The sequence below is a fragment of the Globicephala melas genome, chromosome 3 (assembly GCF_963455315.2).
Source record: "Globicephala melas chromosome 3, mGloMel1.2, whole genome shotgun sequence".
Classification (NCBI taxonomy): Eukaryota; Metazoa; Chordata; class Mammalia; order Artiodactyla; family Delphinidae; genus Globicephala; species Globicephala melas.
In genome coordinates this window covers 115,412,239-115,435,559 of record NC_083316.1, presented here as the reverse complement: position 1 = coordinate 115,435,559, position 23,321 = coordinate 115,412,239, and the positions used below count along the sequence as shown (strand labels likewise).

Genomic DNA, 23,321 nt, shown 5'->3' with positions numbered 1-23,321 from the left:
GATTAAAACTCCTCTCTCCACAAGCCCCTTATCACTGGAATCTAAACAATACCTTTCTCCATAGGAGCAAATTAAAGGGGAAAAAGCAAACACTTCCCAACACCTCTGTCAGTGAGCTACCCACTAACGGGAAAAGAGGACTGCTTCTAGCTAGTCTTGCTTGTAAAATGGTTCCTTAATGACTCTTCAGGACTTCCCCAGTGATCCAGTGGTTAAGACTCCACGCTTCCACTTCAGGGGGCATAGGTTCAATCCCTGGTCAGGGAAGTTCCACGTGCCATGCTCGGTGCAACAACAACAAAAAAAGGCTCTTTGTTCCCACCAAGCCAAGAGGTTTGCCATTCCCTGCACACTAATTAATTCCTGATTCTAAATCTATTATTGTTTCTCCCTTCGCCCACTCTTCAATGCCAATCAATGCCAACCTTGTCTGTCTTTGCATATCTATTTAATATAAGTTTTATACTTGCTCCAGTGCTTTATAATAATAAAATAATTTTATTTGTGCTTTTCTTTAAAAAACTTCATTGCACCAGCATTATCTCGTATAAACCAGAACTCCTCATTCTGATTTCTGCCGACAAAAAGAGCACTAAAAAAGGAAAAATAATAGAAACAGTACATAGAATGTTTATATTCAAATAAGGTTTTCTCTAGCTAGAGACAATGTATTTTCATAATCAACAGCAAAAGCAAGGAATCTGAAATCATCGTGGCCAAGAAAATACTGTTTAAGCCACCTAAAATTGTGCTAAGGCAACTTCTTAATTAATATGAAATCTACAGAAGTCGTACCACCACCCTCTTGAAAAAGTGAAAGCCCTAATTACTGCCATTTATTAAATTCCATTCAATCAAAGTTTAGTGAACAACAAGGAAACATCACTACTAAATTATACAACAGTCAAGCAGGTAAGAAACAGAAAACTTCTTACTATACATGATAGAGCTTTAAAACTATGATTCAGGGGAGGGCAATAGCTCTGATAATGCTTCAGGCAGTAGATTATGGAATGCCTAGATGATTAGGCAATGACCAATTCTGACCTTCTAAAAAAGTGTTTACTAACAATTTAGCCAAGAAAACTCTGCATCGTCCAATGACTATACTAGGTACACTCCTTTTTGGAGAATCAAGGAACTCAAATCAAATACAGTGACAAAGCGTTTACTTCAAGGACACATGCACAAAACCCAAGCACAGCTGGGCAACCAGCCTCAGGAAGGCCATACAGGAAGAACAGGGTCCTCCTCTTAGCTGCTTGCACCCTTCTCCAACCTCAAATACCTGACCCAATGTTACCCTCTATGCTGCCTAACTAATTCATAGCTGCTGCCCACCCACAAATTCACTTTGCCATGACCCCTCACGACCCTGACTCTACTTAATGGCATAATTTCCTACTTCAGTTTCCATTTACTAACTGCATCGTTTTCTCATTATTTTCCCATACAAATTCCCAAGAGAATCTAATTGGCCTAAGAACTGCGGACTGAGAAGGGGGCTGGAATAGAATAAAGCAATCTGTTCGAGAGGTTGCAAGACAGACAAATGCCTTCAGAAGGGCTGTACACATTGCAAAGACTATGCCCTTAAACATCTAATATGCTGACATCTACTCAAATAACCATAATGATAAGAGTTGTCTTTTTTTAACTTTTTATTATGGGATTTTCCAAACATTCAAAAGGATTAAGAAGACTAAAATGAACTTCCTTATGCAACATCACCAAGTTTTCCCAGCTATCAACTTTCTGCTTTCTTGTGTCATTTATAACACTTCTGTTAGTTTTGGGGTGGAGTATTTTAAAACAAATCTACAACATCATGTCATTTCATAAGGGATTCCCCTTGAATCTATGTTCATCTCTTGATGTTCAAATCTTGTCAAATGTTGAGGGTTAAAAGAACTATCACTTGTCCAAAACCTCAAATTGCAAACATATAGTTACTGACGTTTATCATCATAACCCTAAAACTTATGTGATTTTTTCTTTTTTTTTTTTTTTGCCGCACTGCTTGGCTTGCAGGATCTTAGCTCCCTGACGAGGGATCGAACCTGGGCCCTGGCAATGGAAGGGTGGAATCCTAACCACTCAGCCAACACAGTATTCCCAAACTAATGTAATTCTTGATTCGGAATGGTTTTAAGAAAATAGCTAATTTTGCACTAGCTGAGAAAACCAACTCAAAAAAAAAATAGTTTGTTTCTAGCTCTAGAGTTTGCCAAAATGACAGATCTGTAGACAACAAGTAAGAGCTAGTCAATGGAGTCAGTTTTAACAAACACTGTGATTAGAATTCCACTTTTTAAATGGAATTTTTTTCTGAATGCTACAAAGTTTGATACTGCTTTGAAAAAAAATCCAACAAACGTATTCCTAATGTTTTGAAGTCCATTTCCTGAGTTAAGAAATTTTGATAGCCTAAGAAAAACCGGCTTTGAAAAGGTCAAGGGGACAGGGGGTTCCTTTATCACAAAAGAAATCACTAAATAAGCGTATATATAAACAACCAACTTTTAAAAACCAAACAATTTTCCAGTATATAATGGCTTTATCTTTTTTTCACCAACATAGAATCTTAAAAACAACATAGGGACTTCCCTGGTGGTACAGTGGTTAAGAATCCCCTGCCAATGCAGGAACACGGGATTGATCCCTAGTCCAGGAGGATCCCACATGCCACGGAGCAACTAAGCCTGTGCACCACAACTACTGAGCCTGCGTGCCACAACTACTGAAGCCCGTGTGTCACAACTACTGAGCCCACAAGCTGCAACTACTGAAGCCTGAGCACCTAGAGCCTGTGCTCTGCAACAAGAAGCCACTGCAATGAGAAGCCCACGCACTGCAACGAAGAGTAGTCCCCACTTGCCGCCAACTAGAAAGCCCACGCGCAGCAACGAACGAAGACCCAATGCAGCCAAAAAAAAAAAAAAAGCAACATAAACAAATAGGTCTACTTCCCAGCAACAAGTGAATTTATTGTTATGAGCTTTAAAGATTACAGTTGGGTATCACTGGTCAAATACTTACGATTTTTCTTATAAAATATTGCAGGTTATTTTACACCAGGGAATAATAAGCAATGTTCATATAGACACAAGAACAAGGCCAAGTCAAAACATAAATCTTTTTATTCCTAGAAGATGAGTTTCTTATTTGAGTCTGCAAAACCAATAATTCTCCCTCAAAGCAGGGAGAATTAATTCAGGACAAGTATGCTCCGGAGTTAAATTTAAAGGACAATTATCAGGGAAGCCTTGAAATCAGATGCCACACTGCATTCTATACGGTAGACTATTACAAACTGCAAATTACAAATCCCAAAGTTAGAATATCTGCAACTGGAGTAAAACCAGGAGGCCAATCATTCCAACACATCTGAAAATAATCCTTGTAAGACAATTTACTGACTAGATGTTATTTTAGCATAAAGCAACTCAAATGCAATGTCTTCCTTAATAGTGTATCTCCAAATCATACCATTATGAAAAGGTCATATGCCATTTTCAGAGAATGACCAAACAAAATCAGTTCTCAGCAGTCTCTGGTTCTAAATATTGAATATTCCACTTTATTTATTTATTTATTTATTATTTTTTGTGTGTGTGGTACGCGGGCCTCTCACTGTTGTGGCCTCTCCCATTGTGGAGCATAGGCTCCAGACGCACAGGCTCTGCGGCATGTGGGACCCTCCCGGACCGGGGCACAAACCCGTGTCCCCTGCATCGGCAGGCAGACTCCCAACTACTGTGCCACCAGGGAAGCCCCTGAATATTCCACTTTAAAATAAATAAGTTATTGGGTGACTGTCAAGTACTTATTTAGCAGTCATCAGATGTGATCACAGATAAAATCAACAGAAAAAATAAGGTTATTTGCTCAGAGAAGAAAAATATCACATTCCATAGACTTTAAATTAACCCTTCTAATTTTATGACTAAGAAATATGAAAACCATAGTAATTTTCAAGAGAGCAGGCCTGAAATCACAGAAGAGAAAATTTCCTGGCAGCCAGGGCTATACCTGTCTCTGGCAAAGATAGTTTGGAAACTCAAGGAGTTTTATTAACTACCTTAAGTCCTCTAAAACACCCAATTTTTAAAAAAAATTTTTTAAGATCAATGGACAGAAAATATTAGGGTAGAAAGTTATGATTGATAAGCTTCTAATTTTACATGTCTGTCACATATGGGCATTCTAGATAAACAGGCTTATTTTATAAGCAATAAAATGCCTACTTTGCTACATTTAAACGACACTATTTTAAAAGAATCAATTTATTATCAACATATGACAACTTTGCCAAAGGTAAAAAGAATAAATGAGAAAGAAGGAAGTGTATTATTAATTTCCTAAAACGATACCAATTTGCATGTATTTATAGCACTTTCTAGTTTTATGTTCAAGTCAAACATGGTATCCCCTTCCCCTTCCACACTCAAATGGCGGGTGGCGGAGGAGATCCTCTGTCAGCTGTGATTAGATGCTTGAACTACAAGATCATGCAGACTTGTGGGTGGAGACTGCTGCTTTGGCTCTTTGCTATAGACAGAGCAAGGAACGGAGCTATCACACAGAGATGAGAAGAATCTGCTACAAGAGACAGGAGAGCAGCCTCGGTCACTGCCTATCCAGATCTCTGTTCACCTTGTTCTTGGCTACACATCATTTAATGCTCTTTTGTCTCAAGGCATTTTTTGCATTACCACCACCCATTATCCCATTTTCTTCATTTTGCTTGGTCTTGAGTGGTTCTCTGTGCCCTCTAACAAAGTCAGGTAGAGGGGCAGCTATTAATGACCCTGTTTTACAGCTGAGAAAGCAGCTCGGGGGAGGCTGCTTGATCAAGCTTTAACGATGCCTATTCAATGTAAGCATTACTGTCCACCATCCATGGCATCACGTATGATGAGGACCATCAGAAGTAGCTCTGGACTGATAATCAGAAGGCTTAATTCTAATCTTAACTACTCTTACCTGGGTATGATCATAGCCAAGTTACCTCTAGTTTCAGGCTGTTTTGAAAATAGGTGGTTGGTTTTAGCTCTGGTTAAGATGGGGTAAACATTTTCCACCCTGTCTATCCTACTGAATGCAACTAAAAACCCTGGAGAGAATACATAAAGTAGCAATCTGAGAACTGAAATGAGAAAGAGCCAAATCCACAATTACAGTTGGCAGACAGGGCTATAACTGTCTCAGTAACTATTAGAACAAGCAGACCCTAAATAAACAAACAAATAAATAAGCAATCAAGGTATAGAAGTACTGAACCAATTCAATCAACCAATGCCATCAACCAACCGGATCTAACTGACATTTATAGAACACTCCATCCAGCAACAGCCAAAACACATAGCCAAGTGCAGACAGAACATCACAAAGATAGCACCACTGGGTCATAAAACAAATCTCAATAAACAATTTAAAAAACTGAAATCATGCAAAGTATGTTCTCTGACCAAACTGAATTTGAATTAAACTAGGAATCAATAACAGAAATTTAACAAGAAAATCTCCATATACTTTGAAATTAAACAACATACTGTACTTCCAAATAATCCACTGGTCAAAGAGGAAGACTCAAGGAAAATTTTTAAATATTTTGAACTAAACAAAAATGAAAATACAAAATATTGAAATTTATGGGATGGAGACAAAGTAGGGCTTATATGGAAGTCTGCCCTAAATCTTTACATTTAAAAAGAGGAAAGATCTCAAGCCAATAACCTAATTTCCCACCTCAAGAAACTAGAAAAAGAAGAACAAAATAAACCTAAAGGAAACAGAAGAAACAATGAAGAACAGAAATCAGTGAAATTGAAAATAACAGAAAAATCAATGAAACCAAAAAAAGCTGGTTCTTTCAAAGGATCAACAGAATTGATAAACCTATAGCCAGACTGGCAAAGAAAATAAAGGAGGCAGATACAAATTACCAACACTAGAGAATATGGCTACAGACTCCCCACAAACACTAAAAGGATAATAAGAGAATGCTACAAACAACTTTTGCATATAAAACTTGACTAACTGGATAAAATGGACCAATTCCTTAAAAGCCACAAACTTCCAAAATTTATCTAAGAAGAAATATATAACCTAAATAATCTCACATCCGTTAAGAGAAATTGAGTTTGTATTTTAAAACCTTCAAAAAATTAGCTGAAAAAAAAATTAGTTGGCTGGACTAGATTAAGGCTTGGCAAACTTCTGTAAAGGGCCAGATACCAAATATTTTGGGCTTTGGGGGCCATTCCATCTCTGTCACAGCTACTCAACTACGCGACTGCAGTGGAAAAGCAGTCATAGATTGTAAGTAAACAAATGGGCATGGCTATGTTCCAATTAAATTTACAAAAACAGATGGCAGGCAAGACTTTACCAGAGAAGTTTAATTTGTCAACCCTACACTATGATAACTAATGTCACTTCAAAATTCTAAAATGTATAATTCTACATTTCCATGGTCAAAAATCACTGACAAATAGTTCAAGAAAAGGATAATGCAAGTACTATCACACAGAGATAACTGACTCTGTTTTGACCAAGACTTTCTAGAAGTATATACTGTAGTAAACAAAAAACCCTCCCAGACAACTCACCACTTCAAACTAGTCCTGAATGAATCATTACCTCAAAGACGAATCACCTTATTAACGTGAAAAATCTTCAGTGTTCTCAAATTAATAGTACTTTGGAAATAAGCAGAGTATATGATTATGAACAAAGCCTAAAAATCCATGACACATAAAACTAAGGGTCTAAGTTTATTTCTAAACTTGTGTCATAATGACCATAAGAAACATTGCCAAAAATGTGGGAGGAACTACAGAAGAAAATTTATATTGCCTATTATCCCACCACCCAGTGATAATTACTAATATTCTGATATATTTAGAGATTATTACTACCGTTTAATTTAGACACATTTTTTTAGATATAAAAGCTCTTCAAGCCCGCCTGACATCTAAAAAGCATAAATTAACACCAAGGACAGTCTAACAGCAGTCTCCTGTAGGCTAAAACCTGATGCATCTGCAGCCTGACGCTGGGCAGGCTTCGGGGTCTGCCCTATCATCCTGATTTCTAGAGACCATTCTACTACTGTTCCATTAAGCCAGCGCCATTTTATATAAACATGCATCTTTCTGCATATAAAAGGTTAGGAACTTGCCTGTTAAATACTGCAATCCATAATGCCAGAGTGGCATATACAGGAAGCACCTCAGGCCTCTTAAAAAGCAACATAAAATATAACTAGGGTGAGATGTCCTCCTCAGACTTAAGAAGTTCTCTTAAACCTCTCATTTCACACCACAGAAAATCACACAATTTTTGACAAAGAAGCTTTCCAAATTAAATAAATGCTAATGTCAAGAGGACTAAGTCCTAAACATGCTCGAATTCTGCATTCAATGAAACTTCTATTTATACCTAAATTCTCCAAATATGCTAGGCAGCTCACCGAAAAGCTTACACCAGCAAATCAATAAAATCATATAGCTACAGAACTATGGACTAGCAATACAGGCAAGAGTCTACTGCAGGGGCTTCCCTGGTGGCGCAGTGGTTGAGAGTCCGCCTGCCGATGCAGGGGACACGGGTTCATGCCCTGGTCCGGGAGGATCCCACATGCCACGGAGCGGCTGGGCCCGTGAGCCATGGCCGCTGAGCCTGCGCTTCCGGAGCCTGTGCTCTGCAACAGGAGAGGCCACAACAGTGAGAGGCCCTGCATACCACAAAAAAAAAAAAAGAGTCTACTGCAGGAAACCCAAGGGTTCACACAAAGATGAAAATCATAGCATATCATATAACAAAACTCAGGCCCTGTAGCTGCACATCAGAGCCAACTGAAACATCTATGACACTCAAGTAACTCCAGAGAGTCTAGCTTGGGAGAATACTCTAAAAAAGCTTTCTCTTCTTGTTCAGCTCACTTCAAGCAGCTATACCAGACCTGGGTTTACCTTATTTAGTGTGAAGTATTTAATTTCAGTAATAAATTTCATTTATAAAGCTATACAGTGAAAAAACCCATGATTATTAAAAGATGATGATGTAAAATCGTATTTGCTGACTTACAAAGATACACTATGATAAAAGTAGTAAGCATTCAGATTTTCAGGTCACAGGGATCTGAGTTCAAATCTCAGCTATATGAGTATTTTTGAGCAAGTAACAATTCAATAGGGTTATTATGGAAGTCAAACAGGTAATAATGTATGTCTCTCAGCACAATGGCTAGTATATGGTAAGCAGTATAATAGTAAAGACAATCCTTATTTCTGTTGTCAAAAAAGAAGAAACAGTAAGAAAAGAACAGATAAATGTGTACATACACACATAGAATGAACTCTGGAATGCTATATACCGAAAATGGTGATATATAATGAACAGAGAACTTTATAATCAGAAGAAAATTAACCTATTCTAATTTTGAAAATAAGAAAATGCAGCCACAAAATAATGCAGTTAACAAGCTCTTCGAAGGAGTCCTTCAAAGGCTTGGAAGCTTTGGCTCCGCAAAAGTGGTTCCAGGAAAGCATTTGCAAAACTGAGAAGAGATTAGCATCTAGATTAAGTGCTTCCCCTCACTGCAATAACAATATATCTTTGAGAGTGAACATTAACTGCACCTTATTCATATATTCCATATCTAACTATTATCCAAATCAGATAAAAATTTTATACCTGATATGCTAACATAATCAAACCCCTGAAATACAGGCCCAGTCCAATACAAAAAATGTCCAGTTACTTCATTACTCTTTTAGGATCCTACAACCTCCAACGTTTCTGGGCAAGAGCAAAGATAAAATTTAACCTTAAGCAACATCATCCTCACCTGGTCCTAAGCTGTACCAATTTTCTTCTGCCTAAAACTAGTTTAAGGTATAAAAAATACAAGCTACAATAGCTACTATGTAAGTTACCATTCTGGACACTGAAGGAAGAAGTTGGGACTTCCCTGGTGGTCCAGTAGCTAAGACTCCGTGCTCCCAATGCAGGGGGCGGGGGTTCGATCCCTGGTCAGGGAACTAGATCCCACACACTTCAACTAAAGATCCCACATGCAGCAATGGAGATCCCGCGTGCCACAACTAAGACCCAGCACAGCTAGCTCAATAAATTAATTAATTTTTTTAAAAAAGGAAAAAGTTGATGCTTAACTCTTATCTACTCCCCTTAGCTGGTTGGTTACCCAGTAGTCAGAATTATCCAAGAGAAATATAATACAAGCAAGAAACAAAAACTACATATATAATTTAAAACTTTCTAGTAGCCATAAGTAAAAAGAAACACGTAAAAACTAAGAACAGATTTTATTTAACCCGATACATCCAAAATATTATCAATGAGATACTACTGAGATATTTACAGCTTTTTCAGTGCAGTAAGTCTTGGAAATCTGGTATATAGTTTACACTCACAGCACATCTCAAATTGGACCTGTCACCTATTAAGTGCTCAATAGCCACATATGCCTACTGGCTACCACACTGGATGGAACAGAGCTAAAGCTACTCAAGCCCAAGGCGTGTGTTTCTTCTCACCAATTATAAATTCTAATTCTAGTCAGTCAGCATATGACCATGAACTGCTGGACAAGATTGCTCAGGTCAAAACCAAATGGAATTCATTTCAAAGACTGAGGGTCATTTATGTTTCAAACACTGCGTTAAGAGTTTTCAGATTGGGGTCAGGGGGAGGGGGGTTAAAGTGGAGAGTTTTGTTCATTTGTTTTTTGAGGGGAATATGAGTGTGATAAAAGAGACAAATAAGTTTGGTCCCAATAAATTCTACTGCAGTACTGGGAAAAACTCAAAGCACATGCCCTAACAAAGGGAGAAAGGACCACATTAAGGATCAGCATATCCCTTAGCAGAATGAATAGTGTGAAAGAAAGAATTCAGCTGTACCAGGTACAGGGCTCTTCAGAAGGAGACTTTTCAATGGCATTGAAATACTATCTTCAGAGTATTATAACACAGAACTGGGCTCCAAAGTCAACTACACATTTAAGAAACAGAAAGTTTAACCTATTAAACTAGTAGTTTGTTTTAACCCATTAATCTAATTGTTTGTTTTTTTAATTTTGTTCATTATTTTTTTTTTACTATGTTTATCGTATAACATAACATTTACCATCTTAACCAATATTAAGCATATAGCTCATAGGTCTCAAGAACATTCACATTATTGCGCAACCATCACCACATCCGTCTCCAGAACTTTTCACTTTCTCAAACTGAAGTTCTCTCCCCATTAAACAGTAACTCCACATTCCCATCTCCCCCAGCGCCTGGCACCCCCATTCTCCTTTCTGTCTCTATGAATTTGACAACTCTAGGAACCTCATGGAAGTGGATCATACAGGATTTGTCCTCTGTGTCTGGCTTATTTCACTCAGCATAATGTCTTCCAGGTCCACCCATGTTGTTGCACCATTAACCTAATAGTTTGAATGTTATACGAATATTTTGTGTCTATGCGGAGAACATTAAGAGGGTTAAAACTATTTTAAAATTTAAAAACACTCTGCATACAAGAACGGAGACAAACTGGAAATACATATACCTAAATGTTAATAGTAATGGTGGGTCAACAATTTAATGCACATGTATGATTTTCAACTACAAAAAAATAAACAAAGTGGCAATAACTTTTTTCAAATTCAATTACATTTCACTTTAATTTCAATCCATTCACTTTTTTTTTTTTTTGGCCACACCCCGCAACACGTGGAACTTCCCCAACCAGGGATTGAACCTGCACTCCCTGAAATAGAAGTGTGGGGTCTTAACCACTGGACCACCAGAGAAGTCCAATCCATTCACTTTTTTTTTTTTCAATCCATTCACTTTTAAACCCATCCAAGCTGTTTTTCTTTCTCTAGAATCCTCATAGGCAGAGTAACCTTAGGCTGATAGAGCAAGAACAAATTAAACATAACCACAATAACTACATTTCATTTCAAGGAAAGCTGGAAGTCATTTGTGAAACAAAGATCTACTGAACGGTCAAAAACCCTCTGCTGTCAGGCAGAAATGCTGAAGCATTTCCATAATGTTTAAGTAAGTAGGGGTCAAATGCATTACCCTTAACATCAGTATCTCTTAGAGCATCATACAGTAAGTTAGTGATAGATCTAAGACTATCTATCTCTAACTCTTCAAACTACAATGCAAGTAGAAGCATTAAGGCTGCTGGCCTCCTGGCCCTTGGAGCCTTTAAAAGGAAGTTTGGCCCTCACCCTATGATCTAACATATCACTTCCATTCACTGCTTATTTCAGAGTATTAATTTTTTCCAAAAATGTCATCTGTATACCGAAAGAGCTAAAGGAAGTAAGGGTAAATCACCCATGGCCTCCTCCCCCATAACCCTCTAGAATGTAAGGTCAATAAGGGCAAGGATCTTTGTTTTTTCCACTAATATATCCCTAGTACCATGAATATCCCAAACTGTTCACTTTACCCATTCTCCCAATTCAGCGTGAGTTCGTTAAGCAAGCACCTATTGAGTATCTCTACTACCATTATACTAGACCCTGAAAGAATATTTTTTAAATAGTTCCCATCTTTCAAAAGCTTAAAACCTAGTTGCAGAAGTTACATGGATATAGGAAATACAATTGAGCAATGATTCAAGGAAGTAAACAATTGAGCGCAAAACTTCAAGCTACAAAGAAATAATGTAGAATGGTGTAGTCTGAAATGGCCTTCAGCAAAGAGATGGGGGGGAAATGTGGGCCTTGAAGGAAGGGCAGGTTAGGTTTAAACAAGTAGGAAGGGAATTTCAATAACACAATGAACAATGTCCTACTGAAGGCATGAGCTCAGACTGGCCTGAGCAGGCAGAACAAACTGAAGTGGAGAAAGTGAATACAGCCTGGAACAAGACAACAGCAGTGGAGACAAAAAAGGACAAATGCAATAAACCATCGTAGCACTTTCTCCACCTTAACTGCACATTGGAATCTCCTGGGGAACTTTTAAAAATACTGATGCCTGGAACTCAATTTGGTGATTCTGACTTAATTTGGGTACAACCTAGACATCAGGATTTCTAAAAGTTTCTTTTTCAGAAAAAGCTTTTTTTTTTTTTTGGCTGCGTTGGGTCTTCGTTGCCGCATGTGGGCTTTCTCTAATTGCAGTGAGCAGGCTTCTCATTGCAGTGGCTTCTCTTGTTGCAGAGCACCGGCTCTAGGCACGCGGGCTTTGGTAGCTAGAGCACGCAGGCTCTAGAGCACAGGCTCAGTAGTTGTGGCGCACGGGCTTAGCTGCTCCGCGGCATGTGGGATCTTCCCGGACCAGGGCTTGAACCCGTGTGCCCTGCCTTGGCAGGCAGATTCTTAACCACTGCGCCACCAGGGAAGCCCCCCAGGGATTCTAATGTGCATCCAAAGTTAAGAATCATTGCCTTATCCCACCAACTGTACATTCTGGAAAAATAAAACTTTATTAAATTTTAAAAAGAAAAAGAATCATTGCCTTAGAGGAAACACCAATGTAACTTGATAAGTGGCAACACAGGATGAAGAAGGAAGGCTCAAGAAATTACAAGATTTTTTTAAAAGTATGTATCTATAAAAATCATGACATGACTGAGAGAACCCAGGAAATGAAAAAAAGTAAAAATACGTGAACCTTTCTGGATTTTACCACTCTGTCAACAAAGTTCTAAGTACTGAACCAGTTTTAATTAATCCAGACTGTCTCAATTCTCCACATACCATAATTATTTATCTAATATTTTTCAAAAGAAATAATCAAAACTTAAAGTGAATCATTTTTTTAAAATCAAGGTAAAGCTCAATACAAAGATTATAAAATAAATACTCCATTCCAGCTAGAAATAATCTCATCCTCCTTGCAATCCCCATGGTATTTTAGTAGTACCTATGATGGTACTCCCAATAAATGTTCTGTAGAGATGCTGTATGTTTCAGAAGGGAGGGATCAATGCCTCATTCCTCCTTTTACACAGCACACTACTCTGCAGATGACACATACTCAATATGAACTGAGTGACAGGAAGATACTGCCAGTTAAGTTCTGTCACTGGAGGTTCTAACTGTTCTTGAATGCTTCATAAATAAGCAAAAATCTATCCCTAGTTGATTCTGCTTCTTGCAGACCCTTTTACCATTCTAAGCTTTCTTCAAATGTGCTTCATTGCCCTCCCCCTTTATCCTCACTCCATCACTTTTTGACAGGACACAGCCTGATCACTGTTATGTGAGTCAATTCAAGGAAACTAAATATTTTTATCTTTAGAAGAAATGTGTTCAGAAATCATCTTCTAAAATATATTTCTGAATACTGAGAGAATTTCTTTCAAAACCCCCACCATAATCCTTAAATTTCAGCCTGACATCAATCACTGTTCTAGTTTTCACTTACATAATAAAATGTTATGTAAGAGTGCTGTTATGGTCTCCTTATCTTCAGTATAAATGAGTATCTCCCACCATTACTTACATCCATGGCGCAAAATAGAAAGTACTTTTTGTCTGGCATTCTGGGGAGAATCTAGGAGGTACCTCATGATCAGAGATGGCTAGTCCAAGATGTGACCAACCCCAAGACTCAAGGAATATCTTTTAGACTGGTTAGGAAATTCTAGTATGGAGGAATGAGAACAGATTTATCACATACTCTTCCCCACAAAGGCTGTTTTTAAAGTGGTTTCCCAATCATAACTGCATTGGACACTTTCGTACCACTTCAGCACACGATAGTAGATAACTGATTCACATACATGCCATGAGTCTTTGTTTCCCTGAGCCAGTCTTCAAATTATTCATTTTTTTATATTTTCTGATTTTCAGGCTTATATATGCATTTTTAAATGTGTCCCACATTTTCACTGTGACTTATCAACCGCTTTTTCCATTTGATTTAACTAAGCCTCTAATCTCATTTTTCTGAGGTAGACTGCATACGATCAAAACATGGCAATGGCTTAAAAAAATTCAATATGCTTCACTAATTTCACAATATGGTAGAAACAAGATAAACAAAGGAAAGCATTCATCTTCACCCTAGGAATTCCATCATGACTCACCATTATATGTTCACTTATATAAGAACATAAGTGAACAAACAAGATGTATGGCAAATGAACAAATGAGAAAGTACCAAGGAGCTTTTTGTGAAAACTATTAAATAGGGAAAAATCACTAGTGAGAACTAATCTGCATTGTCCTTCTTCCCTTTAAAATGATTTTATATAATTTTTATTTAATTTATTCCTTCTTTGCCACAGTAAAATACTGGGTACAAGGTCTAAACTACACTAACCCTAAACCAGCATTAAATAACTGGAATGAAAGAAGTATTAGGGAAGGAAAAAAGAAGACATTAACAATACAGAAAAGAAATCAACAGATACAGTATTTTCTATGACAAAAAAATTGTCAGGTATCCAATTTCACAGCACTGGTTTTTAAACACAAACCTTAAAAATTAAAAAACACTACTCAGTTCACCTAATACACCTCTCTACTTGGCAATTACTTACTCTTATAGCACTGCACATGGCTTATTCAAATAACTTCATCAACTATGAATATTTTCAGCATTCCATTTTGCCCAAAATTAGATGGCCACCTACATGTGATAATGGAATTTTAGGGGTATTGAAGGTTACTATCCCTAGTAGACACATGCTGAAATATTTAGGTGAAGCAATACAATGTCCGCAACTTACTTTCAAATGTTTCATAAAAATAAAAAAGGTTGTATATGTGTATATATACATATACATGCATATATTTATACACACAAACATGCACATGTATTTACATGTTAATTGGTGAATCTAGATAAAGGGTTGATGGGTGTTCATTATATGATTTCTGTAAGTTTAAAATTTTTCACACCAAAATGTTGGGCAGAAAGGGGGCACTACAGAAAGCCATTTATCCATTCCTTGAAAAATTTTACTCCACCCAAGAGTCAAGAAGCTAAAAACATATTTGACATATATAGTTAAAACATATTTAACATGTATAGTTAAAACATGTATAGTTAAAAGACCTCTTAACATGTATAGTTAAGACCCAACAATTATTATGGAAAACTCCTGTTACTTCAAAGAAAAGTTCTGAAAAACACCTCAGATCCAACATCTGCTATAGAAAATTCCTCTTACTCACGTTGCCCATGTACTCCGAGAGCAGGTCCTGCAAGGCCTGGCGGACAGCATTACACTCTGCCACGATTCTCTCACGCCGGTCATCACGTGTGCAGGATGAATCAGCCATCAGGGCAGCCCCACTAATGATGCTTTCCAGGCGCTCCTCCAGGGAAGGCCTAAAGCGCTCCTCGCTGAAGCTCAAGGGGTCCACAATGATTTGTTTCTGCAAAGGAAGCATTATTGAATGCTAGTGTAATCTCTATCCCCTCCAATATTCAAGAAGGTGAGGAAAGTGTTGATTAGGAACACCAATATATAACATAAAAATTCCAATGCCTGAAACAAAGTTATACTTCTTGGCAGATGAGGGGCATCCCACACAAGTTGGCCTATGGTGGATTACTTCTCAAAGAAGACGCTGGAAGCAATACTATCCAGCGGAATGGGGCCTGAATAAGGTACAATACCACAAATGCAAACAGAAATATGTCGGCATAAAAATCATGTTCACATTACTTAATCTGAACATCTAAAGGTCAGCCTATGCAGTAATAGTAAGTTACCAAATGAGAATTACAAGGAAAATAAACATTAGCACTCTTGTTCTTTTCTATGTACTGAGTATAAAACTGCTACATGACGTTAGCAGAACTGTTTCACCACAAAAAATAAATAAAAACAAAACACTGACTTCTGTCTTCAAAGTTTCAGAAAGTAATGAATTTATAATCAATTTCAATTTTCTTCATCTTATACATTTCATTAAAGCTTATAAACAATTCAGTCTCAAATTTATCCTGTTAATTCCAAACTAGAGACTTGCTTTGCTGAAAGACCTCCAGGTATTCTGTAAGAGATGACAGGAACCTGTCCCAACAAAGCCACTCTCTGAGGTACAACTGCCCGCAAAAGAATAAATCCTTCCTCTGTCTTCCCTTCACTCCCCTGACTCCACTTAAATCCAGCTTTACCACTGATGAGTGAGGTCAGGTCACAAGTAAGCTATAGGTACTAGGTCAAACATCAACACCCCCAGGACAAGATCTACTGGCCTTCCTCAAACTTCTCCACTTGATACAATTTATCCTTACACCAATAAATGTCTGTACAAATATTTTGCCTTTAATTTTTCTTTATACTAACTATGCTCTTATTGATCTCAGTTTAAATGCCAAGTTTTTTCTCTAAAAAAAGCTTGCCCTTTTCCAATAAGTACACGTCTTCTTTCCCTTCCAAAGAACCGTCAGTTTCAAAATTAAACATACAATTCCTTCGGTTTATTATTAACCTACACTTTAGCTGATTATTTTTTTACCAGATTAAGTTACTGCAGTATTTCTCTGGTCAAAACTGAATACATAACATCTTCTTCTCAATGACCAACAGGAATGAAGAATGAATGGTTAAAGAATTTTAACATAGAGTCATAGAACTTCAACAGACCTGTAACCGTTTAGTCCAACCCTGTCATTTTATGAATGAAGTTTCACTGTAGCCTTAAGAGGTTAAGTGACCTCTGATAGACATTACTCAACTTAGGGCAAAATGTAATCTGTACCGCCTTGAAGGGGGCAGTACCTAATACTACCAAATTTGAAGGGGAAAAACAACAGTGCCAGTTAATTGTAAGATATATCTTAAGAGTTTGCCATAAAGTCATTTAATGTTTAAGGCTCCAGGGTAAAAATTCAGTTCTAACATCATGGTCTTTAGGCTTAATACTGTCTTTACCCAAGACAAAGTAAAGGGGTGAGACAAAGGAAAGAAAAGTAAAGACCAGAAAAAACTGTTAAAATGCACTCCATTATATTGATTCTATACCTCAAAGCACTCCTGCTAATGAAAGGATGCTGGTCACCTGGAAGGCAATTTTCCCTTATGTTAATTAAAAAAAAAATAACATAACAGTTGGTCTAAAAAAACAAACAGAAAAAAAACCACTTTAAAAAAATCTTAAACTGCTGCCATCTACTGGAAGCCATGAGGCATTGTGGGTAGGAATTTAAAACCATAAAACACACGCCCAAAAATTAAGATTAAAGTTGATACATAGGATAGTGTATACACAGAATATATACACAGAACAGATCTGGGGCATCATCTATAAAAGGTAATTATATGGCATTATGCTAAGGAAGTATTTTAATCCTAAATTTGCTTCCACTTCATTAAATTTTGTCTATTATTTAGTCATTGAGAAGAGAAGTGTATCTAGGCAGACAAGTCAGATTAAGATGACAGCACTTCTGCCGTAGTCACTTATGATGTGTCTGTATCTCTCACTGACTGTGAGCCCCTGGAGGGCAGAGCCTAAGTGCACTTTGCCTCTGTATCTCCCATAACTTCATATCTACCAGAAGGTTAAAGTCTTGATTGAAATGAACCAAATTCATATCTTCACCAAAGAATGACCTCATAGGAAACACAAGTTGCATAAAAGAATTCAGAAGATTAAAACTAAAAAAGAAAAGAGAAGGGAAGGAGAAGAGGAAGAGGAAGGGGAGGGGGAAGAAAAGATAAAATGCTTTAGGCCAAGTCAAGGTCAAGTAGACTGATGGTTCATAAAATCTCTTTCAACTTAGACTACAAATCTAAGGAGAAATTGAGCTTTCATGAGAAACCTTGATCACATTTCCCCAGAAATCTGTTAACTTTGAGGGATGGTCAAGAGCCTGTAGTCTCCTCCCAAGTATAACTTACATCAAAGTTATTGAGGGCATATGCCAGTTCTCCTCCTCCACCCTGGTGCTGGGAGGCATCATCTGATGCAGTAGCCTGGGCGGCATTAGAAATGCCTGTGACCGCCTGCTGCAGCTGCTTATATATCAGGTCTCTGTTGGCCTTATAGGCTGCGACATCAGGGTGCTGTAGGCATGCCTGGGATGCAGTATAGAGGATTGGAATGTTTTTCTGCAGGATTCCTCTGGCTGCAGCCATCTGATCACGATGGCCCATATCTTTCAGTTCCTACAAGAGTAAAACAAGAATATGGGTTCTACTCATAAAAATTTGTCAGTGAATTCTGAAAAGTTAGAATTTCTACTAATTAGACAATATTTTCATTAACAGCCTGGCTTGAAAGTTCATCACAAAGGAGGCAGTATGGCTTAGTAGGTAAGAGTTCAAACTTTTCCAAAACACACAGACCTGAATTTGAATCTCCAGCTCTAATTTTTACTATTATGATCCTATTTAAACTCTCCATCCTCAGTTTCACCTTCTGTAAAATAGGAGCAATAATATTACCTCTTACAATTGTCTTGAGGATTAAATGGAACAATGCATGTAAAGCATCTAGAACAGCACTAAATAAAAAACTAAACAAAACTGACTAGCATCTTGATTACAACTTTATAAAGATGGATGTACCTATTCCAACCAAAATAGAAAAATCAGAGACACATTTAAACACAGTAAAACTTATTAAGAGGATTTCTTTTTTATTAACTTATAAAAGTTCACTGAAAGATTTTTATGAAATTTGGGATGGGATACCACAAGTTTACACAAACTACGCAAACCAGCCAGGTGAGGATGTGGCAGGCTGTTCTCCCAAGTACAGAACATCTCCCCTCCCACATCCCAAAGACCACCTTAGGACCCGGATTATTAAGGCATAAAGCTGAGGCTCATGGACTCCATGACTTTAATCCAAAAGGTTTGTATTTCACTGTAATACTCTATAGACATGTAGTCTTAGGTGAAACTGTCCTTTTTCAATTTCCTCTACCCCATAATTATAATTCAGAGTTAAAAGGATTTGAGGTTCCTAACATGGTTTCAACTACCAGCATCTACTTGGTAAACTGGGTGAATATGCTAAGTGATAATTAAGTAATACCAATAATAAGCAAGATGGAAAGGGGGTATTTCTGGTACCCCTATGTTACTGCAATTACTCAGAGAAAACTAAGTCTTCAGTAAATGTGGACTGCCACCACAGAAGAGAAATATAAGTGATAACCATAACTGACCACCAACTGTTCCAACTCTATTTTACGTGTGATCCTAGAATTTCAATGTTAATGTCACCAACTGAATCCTAGAGTACAAATTTAAATGTTTTTAAAATGAGTATTACATGTACAAACAGTAAGAGAAAACTGACTTAGAAAGGCCAAAGTCAATTACTCAACTTAAAGTCTGACAGCTGTTTAATGGCTCATCTTTCTAAATGAGTTCCTGATTAAGCATTAGAACACCAAACCTCCTCCCTTTTCCTGAAACTTCATCTCACTATATGTTTTAGGTTTGCATCTTTATTCAAACCTTGTATAATATGACAGCTTACTTTTCCTCCTAGAATTCTTTTCTCATTTGTAATCTGAATTTGCAAGCAATAGCACACAGCACTCCAAATGCCCTGTAGCACCATACATTAGGCTAAATATTCATAAACAGGACCCTGTGGATTTTGAGAATCAGTGATCATTTCAAGACTCAAGCTATGACAGGTGGTTGGGGCTCACCATTATGCTTAAACAGCTGGTGCACGTGTTCTGTATGGCATTGTCTAAATGTCTTGCCCTCACCACAACCTCAGGGACTTTTAAGTTTTCTAAGGAGGCATTTGCGTTTAAGCAGTTAATAATGTCCTTTGTTTTATAAAATGTTTTGCAATCAATTTTGGCATTCTTCCTAAGTATCTATAACCTAGATATCAGTACAGCCTCTTGTAAAGGTTAGCAAAGACACTTGTGGTCACCTAAAGTTATAATAGGTGCCAAAATTACTATTCAACATCTGACTTTCCTAAAGCCGCTGCCTGGCCTGGTATGATAAACTCCTACCTTTCCAAAGACTACATCAGGTTCAATACTCAGAAATAGGACCCCATGGATTTAGAGAGTCGACGATCATTTCAACTATGACAAAGGTCTAGGGCTCACCATCATGCGTAAACAGCTAGTGTACATGTTCTGTGTGGCATTTTCTAAATGTCTTGCCCTCATCTCAATGTATCTTTGATAGACTTCTTTTACAAGTACGGGGGATATATTTTAATCTATGATGAAAATGACAGCCACCATCGTTTGTCCTAACTCCTAAGGTGTTCTATTTTCTCTCTTTAGAATTGCTTTTGCCATAGGACAAAGAAACTAGGTTTTGTTAAGATAGGAAAATAGACATTATCACAAGGCAGCACGACTTACTATAATAATGATCAATCATAAGAATTCTTTTCAAGATATATAGTCCTGATAAGTAACCCAGATTAGTGAAAAAAAGTGAGCTATTAAGCAGTGTAATAGATTACTTAGAAAATTATAGAGTTCCTTGGTCTACTTCAGCCTTCATGATTCACCAATCTGACCAATCCAGTTATATTTCAAACAGACTCAGGAACAAACAGAAAACATAAAGTGGAAATGACCCCTTTCAACATAATTCGGACCAACTATCACATGCAGTGACCAAGAAACAGAAGCTAAATTCTAAGCAATCCATAACACTTTCTAACCAAGACCTGGAAATTCAAGTGAAAGTTTCCTCTCATGTCCCTCTTAACAATATAAAACTGTAGCCATAGATACTTTTTTTTTGGCCACACCGCGCAGCATACAGAATCTTAGTTCCCCAACCAGGGATCGAACTCCGTGATCCCCCCACAGAGTCTTAACCACTGGACAGCTAGGGAAGTCCCCACAGATACTTTTGATCAGATGTCTTCTCTTGGATTCAAATGACTATACTTAAAGAAATGGTCCATGGTCAAACCCATCCAGTACAGGTGATTTACACATAAAACAGTGGCAGTACTATCCATTACCAATTTGTCTGTTCAGGCTTTCAGAAAAATAATCATGAAAGAGTTCACAGACTAGGTAAGAAGCACAACATTTTTACCAAACCTATTTCAACAAACTCATGTACCTGGGTGGGTAGATTGTAAACATCAAAGTATTCCATCTTTAGCATATTGGGGAGGCAGAATTGAAAATGTAAGGCAGAGGTAGTCCTCTTCACAGGAACCAGGGTGGATTCTGGCAGATCCTTACCTCTGCCATCTATTTCACCCTTACAGTCAAATAAGAGCCTGCAGCCTAATAGAAATTCAAAACTTCTAGTCAGCAAATAATATTCTAGCCCAAGAAAGTAACAGATTATGGTCACACACAGAATCCCATTCCAGGATGGATCTGCAGTACAGCAAAATGGGTTATTCTCTCTTTAGTTAAACAAATATTTATTGAACACTATTGTATCCAGGCAATGTTCTAGGCATTAGGGATTATAGTAGCAGTTTAAACAAAATCCCTGTCCTCTGGAGCCAGACAAGCCTAGGTTCAAAACCTGGCTCCACCACTTACTAGATGAATGTCCATGCCAAATTACTTAACCTCTCTATGCTACATACAGTTCCTTCACGTATAAAAACTAATATCTGATCAATTATAGGATCTACCTTATACTGTTTTTGTAAAAATTAAACAAATTCGTGTTTATCAAGGAACTGTAACAGTGTTTAGCACATAGTAAACACCTTTTTAAAGTTATTCATTATTATTTTCAGCAACATCCTCACCCCCACGCCATGTTCCAGAAAAACCTTAGAGACAAATAGGTAAATCCCAGAGTGCCTGTATATCTCATAAGGTTCAACATTTCCTCACTGGGTGGCTGTTGCTTAAATGGTACAAGGGAGGCTAAAGCATCCAAGTACACACATCACATCCAAATGCTGCTCTTGAGGAAACACCCTTTTTCTAGACTAGGGTTGCCTGCAAATATAAAAGGCTTGATGAGGAGGTAAATTATTATACACCAAACCCGGGAAGAGAAGGAAAGGTCAAAGGTGAAAATAGTCCAGAGTACTAAGCATACAGCAGTAGAGGAATTCAGCCAGAAAACACATGTGCAAAATTGTGACCAGTAACTGAAGGAGGCCAATGGGCAGTATCTAAAAGGGAGCATGAAATTTCCACCAGGCTGTTACTTTAGGATAAAATGAGTTGAGTTTAATTCCCAAAAACAGCACTAGTTTATAGAAATATACACCAAGGCCCAGGCCCTATAAAAAGTCACTTTACGATCAGAAGGCACACAGGCACCCACAGCCAGCCTATTCAACAAATTCTACTGTAGGAGGCTAAGGCTAAAGGTTAAAGAATTAGGTCCAAGGAAAACTATAAATGACCATGACATACTACAAACCCAAGACAAACTTTAAAACGTATCACTCAAGATACCAGCAGGGGGACTTCCCTGGTGGTCCCAATGGTTAAGAATCCACCTTCCAATGCAGGGGACGCGCGTTCAATCCCTGGTCTGGGAACGAAGATCCCACATGTCGCGGGGCAACTAAGTCTATGCACCACAACTAGAGAGCCCAAGTGCCGCAACTAAGACCCAACGCAGGCAAACAAATTAATTAATTAATTAATTTTAAAAAAAAAGATACCCACAGAAAACAGACGGTAAAATCAAGCTGGGCAATTCAAAGATGGTTTAGGGACTATGCTACAAAAGGTATGGGCAAAGTTCAGGAAAACCACAGGCTATTAGGGCACTTAGGCCCAAAGAGACAAAACGAGGCAGCAGTTACCAGAACCCAGGAAGTGAGGTGTGGGGAGAATACCACCCAAGAGAGGCTATGACTTTTAGCAACCCAGGGCAACCAGCAGGGAGGGATAAAACCCTATCCTCACTGTCCTCTGATCTCCTAATAGCGCTCCCAGTGGCCAACCCAATCAGAAGCCAGAGAGCAAAGAAGCCCCTGGATGCAGTCCAGACAGGTCAGGTCCCTGGGGCAGAGAGCAGGGTGACCAAGGTCAGAAAACAGACATGGAGGTGCTAACAGAAGATCATGTGGCATGTTAACTAATAATTTCAAGATTTTTATGACATCTTATTTGGGAAATGTTTGAAATTCACTACTTTTTTTTTTTTTTTAAATACACCAGGGATTATGAAGGAACTCTTCATGGATTCATGGCACACAGAATTAAAACTCAGGCAGCATTACTTTCCAGTAAGTTTCTCCAGTAGCATACAAAATTCTGGACTATTATTGTGTTTACCTCAAGAACATCATCAATTTACTTATTCCACCATTTTGCAAAGATATGCAGTAGTGTCAGTCTAAATGTTCTCACTTTCCTCAAATAATATTAAGTCTTGGGGCTTCTCTGGTGGCGCAGTGGTTGAGAGTCCGCCTGCCGATG

The 23,321-nt window shown here is 37.9% G+C and overlaps 1 protein-coding gene across 3 annotated transcripts in view; it reads right to left on the bottom strand.

Moving 5' to 3' along the window:
* CTNNA1 (catenin alpha 1) overlaps positions 1-23,321 on the bottom strand; it is a 345,218-nt gene that overhangs the window by 89,377 nt on the left and 232,520 nt on the right. For all 3 annotated transcript variants that reach the window (XM_060296266.2, XM_060296265.2, XM_030869482.2), the window contains 2 exons: positions 17,857-18,123; positions 15,176-15,379 (listed from right to left, as the gene is read on the bottom strand). In XM_060296266.2, the coding sequence (XP_060152249.1) occupies positions 15,176-15,379; positions 17,857-18,123 (471 nt within the window). The remainder of the gene's footprint in view (positions 1-15,175; positions 15,380-17,856; positions 18,124-23,321) is intronic.